This window comes from Lemur catta, chromosome 10 (assembly GCF_020740605.2).
Source record: "Lemur catta isolate mLemCat1 chromosome 10, mLemCat1.pri, whole genome shotgun sequence".
In the NCBI taxonomy this organism is placed as follows: Eukaryota; Metazoa; Chordata; class Mammalia; order Primates; family Lemuridae; genus Lemur; species Lemur catta.
In genome coordinates, this window is record NC_059137.1 from 75,897,677 (window position 1) to 75,917,332 (window position 19,656).

The following is a 19,656-nucleotide window of genomic DNA, read 5'->3' on the forward strand; positions in this document are numbered from 1 at the left end:
TGAAATCACCCCCAGGTGCACACCACCGGTCTGAGTTAATGCTTAAGGACTCATACTTGGCCTCCCTGTGCTGTGCCCCTCAAGGAGAGCAGCCACTCAGCTGCCCACCTCACCCGCTCTCACCCTCCGCTGCACAGCCTTTGCTGTGAGTGCAACGTAAGGAAAAACCAGTTAACTTTAACATCACCCCAAACTACTGGAGATAATGCCACGTGAAGAGGAGACAAGAGAGAAAGGTAACCGATATACTTCAGAAAACAAAAATGATTCTGGGACTTTAATTTGCTATGGGTGATCACCTGCACTGTTCTCCTGATGCAATCAGTGATTATACACAGTCAGTTTTACCCTTCAAACGTGGTTTTGTAACTATCGTCTCGGCCATTTGCACAGTGGCAGAAGGCAGGGCGAGATGCTAGGAGGGCCCGGCCCTGTGGTTTCAGTCTGTCTGTCTCTCTGCCCACTGTACAGAGCCCGCTTCTTACACGTAAGTCATGCTTTTGGGCTTAATGTAGAACACAGGCAGGGAAAGAGAAAGCTGGGGCTTCTCAAATGTTTTTTCCTAAGGTTTAAAGAGGAAGGAAAAAAAAAAAGAAAAAAAAGAAAAAAAAACCTCAAGAAAACGAATGAAAAGGCCTCTGTGAGCCACTTGAGTCATTTCATCGCCTTCAAATAAAAAAAAAAAATCTCCCTTGCTGGGAGGAAACCAGATGTCCCCTGAACCACTGAAGGAGCTTCTCAACACTGCCTTCTTCATCCACAAAAACAGTAAAACAAAAAGCGTCTGGCCCGCGCTTAGCGAAGCGGCACGCTGGCGACGGCGGCCGCGCGGGAGGCGAGTGTGCGGGGGACACTGGGCGTCTTTGTTTCCGAGGTGCGTGGGGCCCGCCACCCTCGCTCCCCGGCCCGGCCGAAGCGTGCGGCTCTCCTGCCCCCCAGAGCCCACCGACCGCGGCCTACCATCGGGGAGCGCCCGTAGGCCACCACCGCGGCCGCGGCCGCCGCGGCGCTCATCTGCGGAGACATGTTGTGCAGGCTGGCGTAGGCGGCGCCGGGGCTGGTCAGCTCGCCGTTCATGCCGGCGTGGGGCACCATCCCGAAGGGAGCAGGGTACGGGCCGGGCACTGCCAGGGGCGTCCTCAAACCAGCTGCTGAAAGGAAACACAAGACGCACATGACTCAACTGACCGAGTCAAACCTGAGCAGCAATTCTCGTCTCATTCGTCAGTGTCATTCGTCACAGGGAGAAAGAGGTTTATGCAGAATGGGGGGAAAAAATCACCTCCGATGTATACACTGGATCCATTCTTACCCAGAGCTAAATTCACCTCCGGAAAGCAAAGACCTCAGGGGACGCACAACCCACACATCTTTGCATTGGTCTACGTAGCAGCACCAGGCAACCCGGGGAATTAGGCATTAAATCTATGCCCAATTTATGGAGGGCAAACCAAGGAAGACAGTAAGTGTTTACCTGACTTAATCTCAAAAGAAGATTTTCTTGATAAAATCCAAGATTTCTCCTTCAGTCCAAACTTTCCATTCCCTGGTACCAATTCCAAATGAAAACCCAATCCTGGATTTGCGTAAACCAAAGCACGGGTTTAGGAGGAATATTCTGGTGCCTATTTTCCTTTGAGCCCAGGTTGCTGCTTTTTTGTTTTCCCAGTGAGAATGATCAGGTTGTAAGTTATGCATTTATTCATGGGCTGGAGTCTCAGGAAAACCCTCCCAGTTTCTACTGAAGGAGAGACCACTGATCCCAAAGTGGCCCCCAGCAGCACAGCAGCCAACCGCAGTCAGCAAGACGCAAACTGGAGTGGGCCAGACCGGCCGTTTCAGTCAATATTAGCAAAGTCAGACACACAATCGTAGTTTGGGAAGGAGCTTGTGTTTGGAATAATTATCAGAAACTTTACTGAAGTCCCTAGGATTTGGATTATTTGGAAATAAAAGAAAAGCTGAATGTAAACAGTTGGAGACCGAACGGGGTGCAGCTGCTGAAACCCAAGGACAAACATCTGTTTCTTATCACGGCTTTTTCAGAGATAGGCAGGGGGATGGCCGTAAGTGCGTTTCATATTCACGGGGAAATTGTGTCATGAGATTAGCAGACAACAAATCAAGCTGGGAAAGGGAGAAACAAAACAAAGCGCGCCGAGAGGGAGAGGCGATGCTCTACCCGCTTGGTTAACGAGGGGGTCCACGGCTGGAGGCTTGCCGAGGCCTGGACGGAGTCCTGGAGTGGCGCTGGTGCCCGGCGTTGGCATGTCGCTCCGAGGCGTTGGTGTGCTGGATTTCAGAACAGGCGTGCTGGCTTTTTCATGCTGGTATCATTAAACAAATTAAATGAGTATTATTTTTAATCCAAGCCATATTACACAATTTATCACAACAGCAGCTGGGACACTGGGCACCTTCTTGCTACTCCCTCAGCCAATTTTCATAAATCCACACAATGTTGACAGCATTAACTTGTGAGTGAGAAATGTTGACCTTTCCTCTTCCTGCCAGAATTAAAACTCGAGCTAGAGACACAGAACATGATCACACTTCTTCCTCCGCAGATTTTATTTTAAAAAGTATTTTCCATCAGGCTTGTGGACTTTGGATCCACGCCAAGCTAGAACGATGACCACCCAGAGAACAGCTCCCGGTCACAACACATGCCCCAGCTGCCAAGAGCGTCCAAGGGAAGACACCTTTTCTAATTTCACCTTAGGTAGCCCCGAGAGTGAGACTAACGGGTGAAAAACAGCACAGCCAGCATCTCAGAGGCAAAAGCCCTAAGACTGGCCTTACCATTTTGTTTCATATGTGCATAAAAATAACCCTCTGGAGTTAAGTATCCCTGCCCACTTTCCTACATAACCAGTGTGAACCCCCCAGTGCAGATCACTTAACACCAGCCAAGAGCCTTGAGGACTTGAGACAGTAACAGGGTGACAGGGCATCTTCTTTTGCATCACAACATTTCATGTCCTCTACAACACAGAACAGGAAGCACTACGGTGTGGCAAAGAGCACAGGCCAAAAAGAGATCCCAGCTCTTTCTGGCCTTGGATCGTGGGCCAGGGCTGTGTAGCCTTGGTGAGTGACACAGGCTACCTTCCTCATCGGGGAGATGGGATAATGCTTACTGGGACTGCGTAAGGATTAACCTTGGGGTTGTCACAGAATGGTCCCATTAAGAGATGACGCACTCCACAAAGTTGGTTAATTGAGTGAATGAGTGACCATATGAACAGGCTCTGATGCCCTCTGCCCCTGCCCCCGACAGGTTCCAGGCTTCTCCCAGGGCCTCTTCTGTACACCACCATCCTGATGAGCTCCCCAGTATCGGGGCATGCTCCACAACATACCCTGATATTATGGGTTAGTCTACCAGGTAAATGGCCAGCGTAAGAAAATGAGGACCTCTTAGAACCTAAGAGGTTTGAACTGGCTGCTAATTGGGAAGTTGGAGAGAGCTGTATGCCAAGGACACAGCCCCCCAGTAAGAAGGCAATGAACATAGAAGCCTGTTCACCCTCTCTAATCATGGCCTGAAAGAAACGACCAAGAAGGAAAAGTAAACCCTGTGGGGGACAAAGAACAGAAGGCTGACTTTCACTTTTAAATTCTTAAAAATACAACCTTCATAGCAAAACTCCCCACATTTCTAATATTTCAGGGTCCTCTGGTCCACCAAGAGAAAGGCACTGCTGCCAAGTAGGTAAATGCGCGTTCTCTTTACCTACCAAGCTCATTTCTTTGGATTTCAAAGAAGTGGAACTTCCCGAGGAGGCCGTGGAAGCTGGGCTGCTAGAAGCATCTTTCTTTAGCAGGCGGTTTTTGTCGATTCCGTTTTCCCGGGGCGAATGGGCAGGACTTGCTCGTGGAGAAGACGGGTCCTCAACAAGCATAATCAAAAGTTTTCATGATTTAGCTTACAATCAACAGACTTTCCCTTTCCACGTGCATCCTCTAAATTAAAGGAGAATGCTCCAAGTCCCTCAGGTTGGGGGTGTGCAACATGTCTGACAACACTGTTATAATGAACAAGATGTTGTCTGCAAACACACCCACAAACACACCATAAAGAAAACAACTCCACAAACAATCATATCCCTCCTCGGGCTCAAGTGCCTTGCTTGGAGGGCACAGGAAGGAAAGGGGGACCAGACACCCAACTGAGGAATCCAAAAGGACTGGGAAACGGGGTTTTTTTTTTAAAAGGGAAATAAAAGTCCATGCCAGTTCGACCATGTATCAACAACCATTAAGCTCTTAATGCATAAAGTTGGAAGAGATCAAAACACTGTGGTTCTACTTCCTTCGTTGACGTTAGAGTTTTCCCCACTATTCGAATCATTTTGAAGATAGAGTTTGATGAAAAGAATGGTTACCTCATTAGACACATCCACAACTAAGTTGTCATCACTTTTGTCACCATCACTGTCCTAGAAAAAAGAAGTTTCAGTGCCATTTAGCAGAGGCCAAGAAAGGGTGTGAGGCCCAGTTAAATTTCTTTCTATAGTTCTTGGTAGCAGACAGGCTAAAAAATCTTCCTGGGACATGCCTGTGGGCTTCATTCCAGACTGCCAGCCCTGGGAATTCATACCACCTTCCCCCTCTTCGCATCTGACCAGGGCCACACAAAGCTCCAAGCAGGAACTCTGCTGCAATAGCAAACTAGCTATCCAACCACAACTTGCTTACAGGTGAGGACAAGTTGCAAATACTTGGCAGACTGTGAGAGCCCAATACATGTTTGCAACAGGAGACCCACTCCATAATCTGAAATCTCTTGTCTGCAATCTTGTTTTGTAACTTGACATCCGCATACCCTTATATCAGAGTTCTTTTTCCATTTGATTTCAAATGAAGTACACAATTTCATGTTGTTGCATTTACACGTATCACCTTGAAGACAGCCAGCCAATCTTGTGCTCACAGACAATGCGTAATTATAGAGACAAATTTACTTAAACCATTTTCCCACGGGGTTACTAGTTACTACAAAGAACAAAACAAAACAAATAAAAAACTAAAAACAACCAAGTTGGCTACTGGATGGAATAAGAGACCAAGATCTAACCTCATGTTAAGAATAAACCTCTTTAGCAATCAGCTTGGAATATTTTTGGAGAAATGGAAGAAGGATAGATGGCAACATCTGGAGGAGGGCGCTGGCATCTTGCAATAGGGCTTTTATTGTCTCTTCATAAACCTATAAAATTTACTAATCAGAGGAAACTCCAAGGTTGCACTGGGTTTGGAAAAGATTCAGAAAAACTGTTTAATTTAATGATGTGCTCACTACTACATTACATTCAAGGCAGGCTGAAAAGTGTACTTTCTTCGCCAAAAGGTCTCATGTTCTTCAGGGCAGAGTAATACAAACGGGAGTATGGAAAAAGTAGGACATCTCAACGGATAGGAATTCTTGAAAAGGAACAGTTCTCTAATTTATGATGTAAATAATCCTTTTACTGATGTCTTTGTCAATTAAGAACATACAGGCAGGGCATGGTGGCTCATGCCTGTAATCCTAGCACTCTGGGAGGCCGAGGCGGGTGGATTGCTAGAGGTCAGGAGTTCGAGACCAGCCTGAGCAAGAGCGAGACCCTGTCTCTACTAAAAATAGAAAGAAATTATCTGGATAACTAAAAATATATAGAAAAAATTAGCCAGGCATGGTGGCACATGCCTGTAGTCCCAGCTACTCGGGAGGCTGAGGCAGGAGGATCACCTGAGCACAGGAATTTGAGGTTGCTGTGAGCTAGGCTGACGCCACGGCAGTCCAAGCAGGACAAAAGAGTAAGACTCTGTCTCCAAAAAAAAAAAAGAACATACAAATAGTGTCTGAGAAATATTTGAGAAATATTAGTACATAAAGTACAAATCTTACCCATGCTGGCCTTCTGTGGGGCCACATGTCCAAGCTTGAAAGTTTACCCTCAAGTCTAAGTTTAGATTTTAAGTGGTTTTTTTCTAATCATGCCCAGAACACTATATGTAGGAGATTCAATTTACTTTCTTCAATAGCGTGTTACAAAATATACCTTAACCATTGTTACAAAGGTACTATGCAATTCACTAGTAACAACACAAAATTATAACCAGTGAGGAAGCCTGAGTAACTTAAAATAACAGTCCATTGAAAGAAATATTTTCACCCAATAAAGAAAAAAGCTAATACTAACAAAAATTTGTTTTCTCTTAGTAAAGCACATAGAAAAGCACAAATGTTCTCAGGTGTCAAGTGGTGGTAAAAAATTGTAAATTAAAAAGGTTTGCCTTTTAGAAAAAAAAATTATAAAAATGGCTAATGTAGTGTACAGACTGAACTGGCAAAAAGTAGCAAACAACTACTTTATTACAGTGCAACTCTGTGAAGTGAGTCCTTAAGCTTTCTGTAATTTAAATCTTAGCTTCCTACTTGACCCTTCTCCAAAAATAAACCCTTCCCAGCACAGTATACTCCTGTTATCAATGAACTAAAGCCTGAGGCCTTTGCCCCAGATTCTCCTACATAATCTCAGGACACTGCCCTCAACCACCTATCAGACACACCTAAGTACATGCAGGGTACAAAACCGTCATGCCAAGCTATGGATTCTAAGAATCACTCATTACTAAATAACTTCTTATGTACACAAGCCTCATGAAGAGCAACTCAGCATTGTATATCAGCAACAATCAGCAAGTGTATATCAGCAAGTTATGAACCTTCCAACTTGCTAACTGATATTTAAAGTGACAAATGAAAGCACATGCATGGGACATTGGCTCTAGGCAACAGACAGGGGAGAGCGATATGTGCTAAAAAGGGTTGGGCTTGGGTGGGGAGAACCAACAATTTTGTATCTTAGGATGTTATTAAACCATATTGCAAAGTATGGACCCATTTGAGGATCTACTGCAAAATATCCAATCCTAGAGCTGGGTTTGGGAATCTTGGCATAGTGATTGGGAGCAAGGATTTTGCAGCTGGGCTGCCTCCAGGCTCTACCACCAATTGTGACCTTCAGCAAATCACTTAAAAGCACCATGTTCCTATGTCATCAATCATTGGGTGTTGTAAGAATTAAATGAAATAATCCAAGTAAAAGCACAGGGTTGTTGGCCCTAACTCCAGTTGGTGCTCAAGAAATGTTACCTACTGTTAGCTACAGCCTTGAGTAGACAGCAAGGAGACACAGAGGCCTAATGTTCTCTTCCTCCAGGGCAACAGGGAAATGTCCTCCTTCAGCATTCTACTTTCATACTGTTCCTGAGAACATCATCCATCCTGAAACAGACACTCAGGGACACACCAGGCAACTCCAAGGCATACGTCAGCTGCAACGTCTATGACCTCGAGACTAGAGCCAATGGCCATTTGGCTTGATTTGCTTTCCTTTTGAATGTGATTTTAGCTGGATCTGGGATAAGAGTCCTCACTCCATCAACCAGTTGGGTGATCTCCTCAGCAGAATTTGAACAAGATGCCTCCAGTGTTTTTTCCATTTTCACCATGAACTTAGATCACTGAAATGCTCACTGTGGAAGATGATGAACTCTGTCTTGAGAACGAATATGAGCCTGAACACAAGCCTAAACATATCAGAATAGCATCAAAAAAGGTATATTGTGACATCAAAATTTTTACTCTATTTTAGCAGGAGTAGCTACCAAATTTGTAGGGCCCAGGACAAAATGAAAATGCATGCACAGCCCTTGTTCAAAAACTGAGAATTCAAAGATGGTGAGATCAGAGCATTACACCCAGAGTGGGGTGGGGCCCTTCCAAGAGCTGGACCCTCGGCAACCATACAGCCTGTCTGCATTTTCATAAGGCAGAAAGTCTAAAGTGTAACACTGAGCCCAGCAGAAGCATAATTTACAGCCCTAAAGGGAAATAATATCCTACCATGTAAGAACCTATCCTCTTTAAAGTATTATTTTTAAGGAATGTGGAATTATCACTAAGATCTTGGAGTACACTTGGATACTCACTCAGAGGGTGAGCAGCAAGCAAACAAATATTATTTCAAGTCCTTTAATTACTTACATAATGGCTGGAGTCCTTATCATCCACCTTCCTTTTCTTGATGTCGTTGGAAAATTCAGGCCCATTTCTGCGTTTATCTGTGCCTCTTAGACTGTCTGGGACCAGGAGAGAATTACTCTGCAAGACAAAAAAAAAAAAAAATTAATCAAAGATTTCTTCCCAAGCCTCTTTGTACACATAAAAACCTAACCTGGATGTGAGAACATTTTAGAAAGGTGATACCTACACAGCCTTTCATTCCATTTAATTCATCTCACCTAAAGGCTTTGATGGCAAACATTCATCGAGGTTTATGCACTTAAAAGGGGGACCCTGACTTTGCAATCAAACCATCCGAAGCCTGGTGGATCCTTCAGGCCTCATTCAAAATGTGCTTCTGTTCTATTTGCAGTTAGAGCAATGGGAGCTTGCTGTGGTGTATGTGCATGTGTTTTTATTCTTTCCCCCTGCGACTTCCTGGCTGGGCCTATGAGCAAATCTTGAGATTACTCTATTAGACATATTCTCTAACTGTAAGAGTCAATGTATGCCACTCTCAAAAGACACAAAGGACGCGGTGGGATTAACAGCATGGTTTTCTAAAAGGCAAATCACATTTTCCACAGCAACAATGAAGGAACTCTTTTGAATTCTTTTAATTTATTGTTGAAAATAAGGTTTGGTGTTCCTTGCCAGTAGCACTGAAATTTAAGACCCAAAGCGGGAATTTCAGCCAGTGAATCTTCAATAGCGAGGCCAGCTCCCACACACAAAAGCAGGAACAAGGACTAATCTTTTCCACAAACCACACAGGATACTTTCATTCGCATATGCTGAGTACAAACTGTTGACCCAAAGAAAACAGGCATTTTAGATATTTTGGGGTCACATGACATGCTCTGACATCCCTTCAATTCCCATCTCCCCTTGGACTAAAGCATCAGAACATGTTACAATGAGTTCTTTTAAGTGTGGGATTAGCATATGCAAGGGGGCAATTTGTTCAGTGATGTGTTATAGCCTTGAACAATGCTGAATGAGCTGTGGAAAAACCTCCTTTCACAAAGCCCAGATAACCCCAATTTCTGAAAGATGTTTGAGAACTGAGAGGGGGGTGTCCAGGGCCAACAGACAATTATGTTACCTTTCTCTGCCACAATTTAAAATAGAAGGAGCTAGGGGGAACTTTTACATGAGACCACATCTAATGCAACGGTATGTACCAGGAGCAAAATATTCAACGGTACGTTTTTTTAAGCCATGGGTTTTCTTTCCTAACCAGCCAGAGGTAATCAGCCAGGTGGCTGGCTCTCAAAGCTCCCCCCAAAAACATGCACCCCACCATTGGAGTGTTGTTGCCAGCTCAACCATATGCAAGAGGAAATCAAAACTGGGGACCAGAAGGCAATCTGAAGCCTCTTGGCCCACTTCAGGGGCTGACTCTAAAGGAGCTGAGCTCTTTTATTCATGACTGTTCAAGCTACACAAATGCCAGGAGGCTTAGATAAAAGAGGGTGGGAGGGACCAAAGCAATTCAATAGAGAGAAGCTCAAAGTAATGTCTTTACCACAGTGTTTGGGGCTGAAAGGTGAGCTGGCTGGATCCCTGAACTAATTACCTAGATAAATGTCTGCTAAAAACTAACCCCTCCGACCCAGACCCACGGTCTGGCGGAGGCTGCAGGAGACTTAACTCTTGCAAAGTGCTAACATGCATTCTGAAAAGCTGAGCCCCGGTGGCAGCTGCTTGCTCACACATGAGAAGAGGGTTTAAATACACCTGTCTGTCTTCTAGATTCTTCCAGCCCTGAGGTCTCCTCCTCTAGACTCTGAGCAGATGCGTTCAGGGCAGGGCTATATCTTACTCAGCTTTACATCTGCCAGAGTGCCCAGCAAAACATGGCATAGTCTGAGTCGGCTGGCGATTTTTAAGTGAAAATCTCTTTCTACCACCTTCCAAGCCCTCCTGCTGTAATTAGCACTGGGCATCCAAAACACTTGGCCATTCCAAGACAGCTTTCTAATGTCTTGCTTTTTTTTAACGATGTCAAGTGGTATTGTGAACGTAAAAGTAAACTACATTTCTGTTAGGAGCAATCCAGCTTCTGTTAGAAACAATAACATTTCTACGGCTAGACATTTCAGACTGTCAGTCTTTGAGGCCTCTGCATCTATGTGTTCAAAATCACTACTGTAATTTCCGCTTGGGCAGCTCAAATGAAGCCTGTAATCTGAATGGGTTTTGAAAAGCTCTGAAAGTTTCTCCAAATTTGGACAGGGCTAGTAATTAGCACCCCTGCTTATCTGAAAGTTGGCCCCATTCAACTGGCAGACTTCGACAAGTTAGGAATGTTACAAAACAAAATGTCTCATCGTACCTTTGATGCTGTAAAATTGATTCAAAACAAGGCAGCAAAGAGTGTGGGCTAGAAAGGCCTGGGAGAGCCACAGTCAGACCCAGGGGCGATCCCTGGCCCACGCAGCTGCACGATACCTGGCAGCTTTCTACTTAAACACCACCCGACCAATAACAGCCTGCTTCCTTTTACCTTCATTCCCATGAACCCTGTTTTCTGTGTGCAATTGTCCCTGACTTCGTTCAGCCCTGACGCTGCTTTCACTGTTGTCCTTGACATAAGCAAATAGCTCCAGCCTAACGAGCGACACTGGCAGCCAACGGCTACCATTTTGGTTTTTTCACCTTCATCGTTCCCTCACTGACTCCCAGAAACCCAAAAGTGACTTTGCAGGTATTACTGCGTGTCTTGAAATTTTTTTCCCCTCATGTTGTGATTTTCTTTCATGCACTACTTACTTACTGTTTGTTCCTTATGGCTCAGGGTGGAATACAGCCATTCTGCATTGGTCATTATGAGCCACTTTATACATATTTTAAGAATTAAGAGATTATACCCAGGTATTGACCAAATATCTTTTTGCTCCTTCAAAATTTAGAATTCCATATTATCCAGGTCCAAATCTCACAAATCAAGGCAACATTTAAGAGACCATTTACAAAAGAATGGAACTGAGGTTGCTTTGCATTAAATTATTCATAAAAAGTCATGCATTCCAAACACAGAAGATAAGTTGAATCAAACCTAACTGAGAAGAGGCCAAAACAACCAACCTTTAAAGGACCTAAGTTCCTCCCCTTCATCTGCCCTTCTTTTATCTAGAGGACTAATGTTGTCCAGAGAGGGGAGGTGATTTGCCTAAGGCCAAGAAGCTCTATCTACCACCTGCCGGTTCCCATTATGTCCATGTGCCACCCCTCTCAGAAGAGTGATTTTTTAAACACAGAATACTTGTACCGAACAACTTATTTAAAATCCACACTGTCTCTCTGAACCCTTGCACTTAATATTCTGATATGACACAATAAAACCTAACGCAATCCCCCCTCCTAACCAACAGTCTCTCTCTCTCTCTCTCTCTCTCTCTCACACACACACACACACACACAGTCTCTTGATTATCTGGTTAGATGCCTATCATACAAAAAATGTAAACATATAATTTTTTTAAAAATGAACATTTTATAGCCTTCTTTAAAATGAACTAAGAATAGTCCCAAATTCTTGCCTTTCCATTCACGAATCCTTCTACCCAAGATTAACACTGACAGGGACGTCAGCAGAGGGCAAGAAAGCAGTCCAGGTACACTCAGCATGGGTCCCACGGGATGCCAACCACTGCAGGTAACAGCTCTACAAGCCTATTTGCCACCACGGACGCCTCTTCCTAGAGTTCCTATTTTGAAAGATTTTTAATCTAACACACAGCATTCAAGTAGAATTCATTTTTTCAAATATTTATTTGCCAAATAAATATTTAATCATGAATCAGAGCTTCTTTTGATCAACATGAGAACCAGTGTTACCACACTGACTGATATACTCTAATTCTAGCCAAGAAACGCAATGTTTTATTTCACCTTGCAGCTGGCAAAATTTAAATATCTGCCAGGATTTTTCAAAAACTGTAAATAGTGGGCAGACTTCTATTACAAATGTCCCGAGAACTGGGATTTCCAGACTGTATGTAAGTTTTCCTTTGTTTTAAAATTTTGTTAAGAAATAAAGTCATCCTATTTACGTCTCTTACAGAATTCAAAATAGGAGTTTATCCAGCCCACGGGGGATATTATAAACCTGAGCAAATCAAGATCTGAAAACACATTGTTTTCAAAACAAACTAAAATTCTAAAACCATAATGGTTTTCTATACCTTATGTGTTACACACACTTATGGGTATTGAGCCAAGTAAAACGACAAAGGGAGAAGAATGTCTGACAAGTCTCAAAGAAAAGATCCTTCTAGAATGCTCAATACTACAGGGTCTGAAAGTTAGCACTTAGCATGACTTTCTCTCCATTTATATGTAGAAATTACACGAGGTGATTACATGAAGTGCAAGAACAGAGAAAACAAACAAACTCCACAACAAGAAGGGACCACTCCCTCTTAAGAAAATCTAGAATTCTGTGAGAACATCAAATCTCAGAAGGCATCTTCTCTGGCAACAAACAAATTGTTTGGTATTAATATATGCTTCCTAAGTAAGAGTCACATCAACTTGCACTAACAGTGATGACAGAGTAAAATGGCAAAAGAGCCACACTCTAAAGAAAATAGAAGTGGCAGATCTTCCAATATTACAACCTGTGTGTATTCCTTTTGTCACACCTAGAATACAATTTCATAACTGTGGGAACCATGTTTTATTAAACACATACCAGGGCCTTTCCCCGCTGTAGCTCAACGGATGCAAGTTAACAAGATAATTGGCAAAGTGCTTGAACCTCATGGAGAGAAGTGGCCAATGTGTTCTTTTAAAACAAAACAAAAATAAACATCCCAATGCAATGATGAAACCGTACCTTCACATAAGCACTTACAGTGGAAGTAAATGAATCTATTAAACCTAAAAGACCACCCAGTGGAGTCAAAAGCAAAATGGCAAGATTTGGACTTTGTATTACCTGTATCCTGACCATTTTGGACAGTGATGTGTCTGTTTCGTACTCTAACCACCCACTCAAGACTAAGGTAGCAAAGACCAGCTGCTTCAACAAGGATAAAAATCAGTCTTTACAGTCTTGTTTTACTTTTCTTTAGACACTTAACAGTAACGGTTGTTCACTTCTACTTCTACTGAGATATTCTGGAAGGTAACTCCAGAAACTATAAAAGAAAGCAAGTTTAATAAAATGTTACACTGCTACCAAATACTAGTTACAGAAGCCTTCCTGAATCCTGAGACATCCAAGCAACTCCTCTGCCAACAAGTTTAAACCATGAAACCACCAAGAGCAAATGTGAAAGGAAAACCCACTCACGAATACAGCAAAAGCTAGACAGGTTTCCCTAATGTGGAAATAATGCACATTATTCAAATGGATTTCTTTAGCTGCCATGCTGATTCCCCCTGGGAACTTTCTCCTCCCCGCAGGAAAAGTGTTTGTGTCAGAGGTACAGATTGGAAACTCGTGACACCTCATTTATCCTCAGTTACACTAAGGCAGTAGGAACCTAATTTGCTAGCACACTCCATACTGACAATTAACTTCTCGGTGAACATTAAAACAATTAGGTAACGACGCACCCCATCACATCTGTGTGCCGGCTCCATCCACACCTGGTACCAATTAAGCCATCACCCTGTGCCATACTTTCTGCTTGCAGTCCAACTGGTCATTCATATATTCTGCCCGACATTTCAACGAATGCACTGTTATCCCATAAAACTAGGGAGATCCTCACTTGTCAACAACATGGAAAAAGCGGAAAATGTGCCCAATGGCAACCGCATCCTATTTCAGAACTCAGCCTGTTGCAGCGGGTCTGAAGGGCACACATTTATGCTTCATACAGTTTAAAGGCAAAATATGGGGAAGAACCAGTGTATTCCTGCACCTTGATCTTGGAACTCACCATTGTTGAATACAGGTGAATGACTCAGTCAGGCGGACTCCTGGAAAGGAACGTTGCCATGCAGAAGACAACATACAGAGCCTGCCAATGGTGGGGCTGGATAGGGCACTAAACCACATATCCTCGTCATCACCCTCATCTCCAGCTGGCTCTTCTACCCTTATCCTCTCAGTAATGCAAGACAAAACAAATAAAAACTTTGGAGCAGACAATAAATCCAATTATTTTAAGATAACTTTTAAATGACCTCATGACACTGTCATTGCTCAACTCAGGACCCAGTCACAGCAAAAATCAAATCTGTATGTCAAACCTTTATTTAAAAGCACATTTTCTAAGAGCTACTTAGCCATGTCTGTGTCTCTTTGCTCTCCAGCCCCTGCTAAGATACTTTCTAATGCAAGAAAAGGCCCTGAAACTAGAAGGGATTAGGTCAGGACTTGACGTTATTTGGGTATCTGATCGCTCTTACATTCGTGTCTCCTTACCTCAAAGATGAGGACACAGAGGTTACTGCCTACCTATGTCCCAGTGAGGAAATGACAGAAATTACTAGAGGTCAAGGGGAAACAAAAGAAAACAAAACAACACCTGCTCATAATGATGGGCATTAAGTTATCTAAGTACAGAACAAACTGAAGTTTTAGTTTTGGAGAGAAAAATGTTCTCTGCCTTTTTGTTTTTTCAGAATAAAGATGCCCTATTTTTACAGTAATCGCAGTGAGACAAAATCTGAATATTAATCCAGTTGCACAGAGGCCCCCAGTAGCCACCTAGTGAGTTACTGCATCCGTCTGGTCCAGGTACGCACCCCTCCCAACAATCTAGAAACCACCCTGGCTTTCCTTTCTTCCAGGGGTTCACCCCACTCAAGGCAGTGAGGACAGTTTTCCCAAAGAGGATTTGTTTTTTTTTAAGCACAAAGTTTTAAATTTTGCCAAAAGGGAAACGGACTGAGGCAATTGCTTAAGAAACCTTAACTGTTTTCCACTGTGCCTAAAAATTTAAATTTTAGGTGACTCATCGCAGTTTTAGCCTTTATTTCCAGGCAATCTCTTAACATGTCAAGTCAAGATTAAGTCATAAATATTTAGGCATATTTAGGCAAAACCAGCTCCTCCTAGGCCCTGTTTACCTTTGAGAAATTTGAGTTATCACGAGAGTGATCAAGTTAATTTGAGTATCATAAGGCTGGGATCAGTTCCATGGCGCAGACATACTGAGAACCATCAGAAACTGCCACCTTGGCCCCTGGGCCCTCATTCCCACAACTGCCTCCTACAGTCTGTATTTTAAAAAGGAGAGGAAACCGCAAGTAACTGTGCTGAATGTGACTAACAATGCATTTATCGTTGTCTTGCTCCTCTGCAAATGGGAGCAGGGAGGTACATTCCTGAAGGCAGCTGTCTGCTCCCTTCCCAGCTGAGGTCTCCTAACCCTCCCCCTGCAAGGCAGCCACTACAGTCTCCATGATGAAACTAGGAAAGTACAAAAGGATGAAAAAGCCTTGTCTGTGCAGTCAGAATTCCACTCAGGTCTGCCTTTGTCCAAAACACATGTTCTTTCTACCACCCTCCCCACCGCCATGGTCCCCAAGGGCCTCTGGGAGTGAATGTAATAGTTAAAAAAAAATTTTTTTTTCCAGAAAAAGATCAACAATATTATTCTCCAAAGCAAGCCTCATGTCTCTTCTCCTCCTTGCCTTCTATGTTTATTGTCGTTTGGAGAAAAAGTGAAGTTAAGGATGGTCCTGAACTAGGATTTGGTCCTACCCCTGCCAATTAACTAGCGAACAGCCAGGGAAGAAAAACAAAATAAAGAATCCACCTTACATTAAATAAAGTCATGGTTGTCATAACTACCTTTAAGTAGGTTCTAAATACAAACCCCCAACCCCCGGTGATTTGAGAAGTCAGTTGTGGAGTGACAACACAGTCCCTCAGACCTGATCTACATCTGAACCTCTGTTAACTAAGTAACTAAGTGACCAGACGTACCCAGACTCCTTGATCTCATTGTGTCACTGATGAAATCACGGTGCCATGTCACACTATTGATAAGGTTGATGAATGGCGCTTAGACTTTTCTGGGTCAGGAACCCCTTTTCAGAATTTGATGAGCTATGATCTCTCCCCAAAATCATTCAAAAGAACACAGGCCCACAATACTCTTCATACAATTGCAGAGCCCATCCATGAACCCTGCCTAAGTCCACACACCCTCTGCTCTGGGGTCTCCCCCAGACACCCCCAGAGTCTCCTCCCTTTTCAAAACAGTGATCACATGGGTTAGGTATTTCAGTGTTTTTTTTTTTTTTTTTTGAGACAGAGTCTTGCTCTGTTGCCCAGGCTAGAGTGAGTGCCGTGGCGTCAGCCTAGCTCACAGCAACCTCAAACTCCTGGGCTTGAGCAATCCTACTGCCTCAGCCTCCCAAGTGGCTGGGACTACAGGCATGCACCACCATGCCCAGCTAATTTTTTTTTTCTATATATATTTTTAGTTGGCCAGATAATTTCTTTCTATTTTTTAGTAGAGACAAGGACTCGCTCTTGCTCAGGCTGGTCTTGAACTCCTGACCTTGAGTGATCCACCCGCCTCGGCCTCCCAGAGTGCTAGGATTACAGGCGTGAGCCACCATGCCCGGACCTCATATTTCAGTGTTTTATAGTCAACAAATATTTAACTGTGACATTAAAAGGGACCATTGCAAAATGACAGCAAGTATACACAGTGTCTCTAACAGTGCTTAGCACATAGTAAGTGCTCAAGAAACACTTGCTAAATGACTCAAAGTAGGTAAATATGTGTTCTAGCATATGTTTTTAAAAGCTACATAATTTTTTTAGTCAGTTCTCTAATTTCAAGTCTTTCAAGCATATGTATTTAAATGATATTCCCCTTTGGCCAAAATTTAATGCAATTTATGTTAAAATTAACGGAAATATCTAAAGTTTTTATTACTACTAAATACTACTGAAGCAATAATGGACTTTCTTAGGTCATTTCATATTTTATTTCTTTGCTCAACAACTGTACTTATATGAAAAAAAAAACCCACAGGTTTTCTGAATTAGTAAAAAGTCAAACTTTCATTTAAAAACAACAGCCAAATTTTTAAAACCACAGCAAAAACAAACCTCTAAAAAGTTACTAAGCATCATCATTCATCCCTTTCAGAAACAAGAAACTTTAAAGTAGCTTTCATATTTTCACTCTGCTCTTAGTACAGTCATGTGTCATTTAACAACAGGACTACTTTCTGAGAAATCCACCATTAAGCAATGGTGTCACTGTGTGAACAACGGAGTGTCCTTATACAAACCTAGATGGTACAGCCTGCTGCAGACGTAGGCTGGAAGACATGGCCTACTGCTCCTGAGCTACAAACCTGTACGGCACGTTAATGTACTGAATACTGTAAGCAATTGTAACACAGTGTAAGTATTTGTGTATTTAAACACATCTAAACATAAAAAGGTACAGTTAAAAACACATTATTATACTCTTATGAGACCACCGTCATGTATGTGCTCTGTTGCAGAAATGAAATTGTATAGCACATGCCTGTACTTTCACTGTCTAGGTTTTATATTAAAGCAGATTGCTTACATGAAGGCACCTTTATTTTCCTACCATGAAAGCTTTAACTAACAAATTGAATAATTTTGTCATTAAAAATAAACAAATACAAACTACCTACCAACCAGTTTTAGGCTCATAGATAAAAATCCGTACATACATTCCTTCTGGATCTACATAAGCCTCTGATTTCTGCACTTGATACAAATGTGTTCCATACAGAAAGAAGACCAAGAAAAAATAACAATAAGCGAGCCTCAGTCTTCTCTATGGCTGAGGTTGTCAGAGTTTGGTCCAAGTACCCTGAGGGTCTCAGAGACCCTTACGAATCTCCACGAGGGCAGATTTCTTTCTAAACTTCAACCAAAACAATGTATCACAACAGACTGAATGTAGAAGGTGGTAACAATCCAGCTATCCTCTTATAAACCAGGCATTAAAGACATTTGCAGACATGCAAAACAATGCCACTATTTTGGAAAATAATTATTTTTCATTAACAATGTTATTTATAATAACACTTAAGTAGCTTTTTATCTGTTTAAGTAATTTTGAATTTTTTTTGGAGACAGAGTCTCACTCTGTCACCTGGGCTAGAGGGCCATGGCATCAGCCTAGCTCACAACAACCTCAAACTTCCCAGCTCAAGTGATCCTTCTGTCTCAGCCTCCTGAGTAGCTGGGACTACAGGTGCACACCACCATGCCCGGCTAATTTTTTCATTTTTTTGTACAGACAGGGTCTCTCTATGTTGCTCAGGCTGGTCTTGACCTCCTGAGCTCAAGTGATCCCCCTGCCTCGGCCTTCCAGAGTGTTAGGGTTATTTCTAACCCAGTAAATATCAAAAGTTGTAATCACAGATAAACAAAATTCTTTGGGATCCTTAATAATTTTAATTCAAGGGTGTAAAGATCCTGAAACCACAAAAATCACTGGCCCAGGCTGGGAGCAGTGGCTCACGCCTATAATCCCAACACTCTGGAAGGCCAAGGAAGGAGGATCGCTTGATGTCAGGAGTTCAAGACCAGCCTGGGCAACACAGAAAGACCCTGTCAGTGCAAAAAATTAAAAAATTAGCTGGCATGGTGGTGTACACCTGTAGTCTCAAATACTTGGGAGGCTGAGGTGGGGATCCCTTGAGCTCAGGAGTTTGAGGCTGTAGCGAGCTATGATCACCCACTGTACTCTAGCCTAGAAGACAGAGTGAGACCCCATTTCCAGAAAAAAAAAAGAAAGAAAGAAAGAAAAAGAAAAGAAAACCACCTGCCTGTAGCAACTGCCCTTAATCCCTCACTGGGTGAAAAAACAATAGCAATACAGAGCAATTAACTGATTTTATCTAACAAGTAAAATTAGACTTCATAATTCAAGCCACTTTATTAAGTAGATGAGTATCATAATATTTTAGGCACTAGAAGTACACACCACTCTCATTATCCATTGCTTCTCATACACAATTTTATGCAAAATCTGAAGAGCTACTTAATTTTATATCACTACAGCAAAATTCCACTTTTGTGGACAGAGAACAATTTAATTCCTCTCTACAGAATGAATTAAATGTTTAGGTTACAATTAGTATAGTTTTCTCATCTTATATCATCATCACCCAACAGTTTTTTGTAATAATTAGGCAGGAAACATAGTATCCATACATACTCTGAAAATACTCATTTAAACAATTACTAAAATTGTCAAAAATTTCATATGCAAAAGGGTCTATGCCAGTTACACTAAAGTCCACTGCTTTTTGACTGGAAAGTTCATTGGCTGCTAACTCTAACTTATGGACTTAAAAATAACCCACAGCTGCCTGAAACTCAAGAACTATTTTGTACTTCTTTAAGGGTACAACTAATGACTCTTTCTCTGCCTACTCTAGTGAATCCATGAATTAAGTACTTGTGTACATTTTTTAGTCAAAAATATAAATAGGTTATTAGACATACTCAGAAACACACAGAGGTATAAAAACGCCTCTAATAGCTTAAGCATGCAAACTTTGACTCATTCATGCTCCCGGCATTTCAGAGAGGCACATACCACATGGTATCACTTCCACAATTGTGATTATCAGGAAGTTGTAGAACTTTTGTTGAAACTATCTATAGTCTTGTGTCTTCT

At 42.4% G+C, this 19,656-nt stretch overlaps 1 protein-coding gene across 5 annotated transcripts in view; it reads right to left on the reverse strand.

The window, feature by feature from the left end:
- Positions 1–19,656, reverse strand: part of TLE1 (TLE family member 1, transcriptional corepressor) — an 89,963-nt gene that overhangs the window by 25,486 nt on the left and 44,821 nt on the right. For 3 of the 5 annotated variants that reach the window (XM_045563786.1, XM_045563784.1, XM_045563787.1), the window contains 5 exons: positions 8,039–8,155; positions 4,389–4,442; positions 3,741–3,893; positions 2,183–2,327; positions 961–1,151 (listed from right to left, as the gene is read on the reverse strand). In XM_045563786.1, the coding sequence (XP_045419742.1) occupies positions 961–1,151; positions 2,183–2,327; positions 3,741–3,893; positions 4,389–4,442; positions 8,039–8,155 (660 nt within the window). The remainder of the gene's footprint in view (positions 1–960; positions 1,152–2,182; positions 2,328–3,740; positions 3,894–4,388; positions 4,443–8,038; positions 8,156–19,656) is intronic. The other 2 variants (XM_045563788.1, XM_045563785.1) reach the window with 1 other exon arrangement.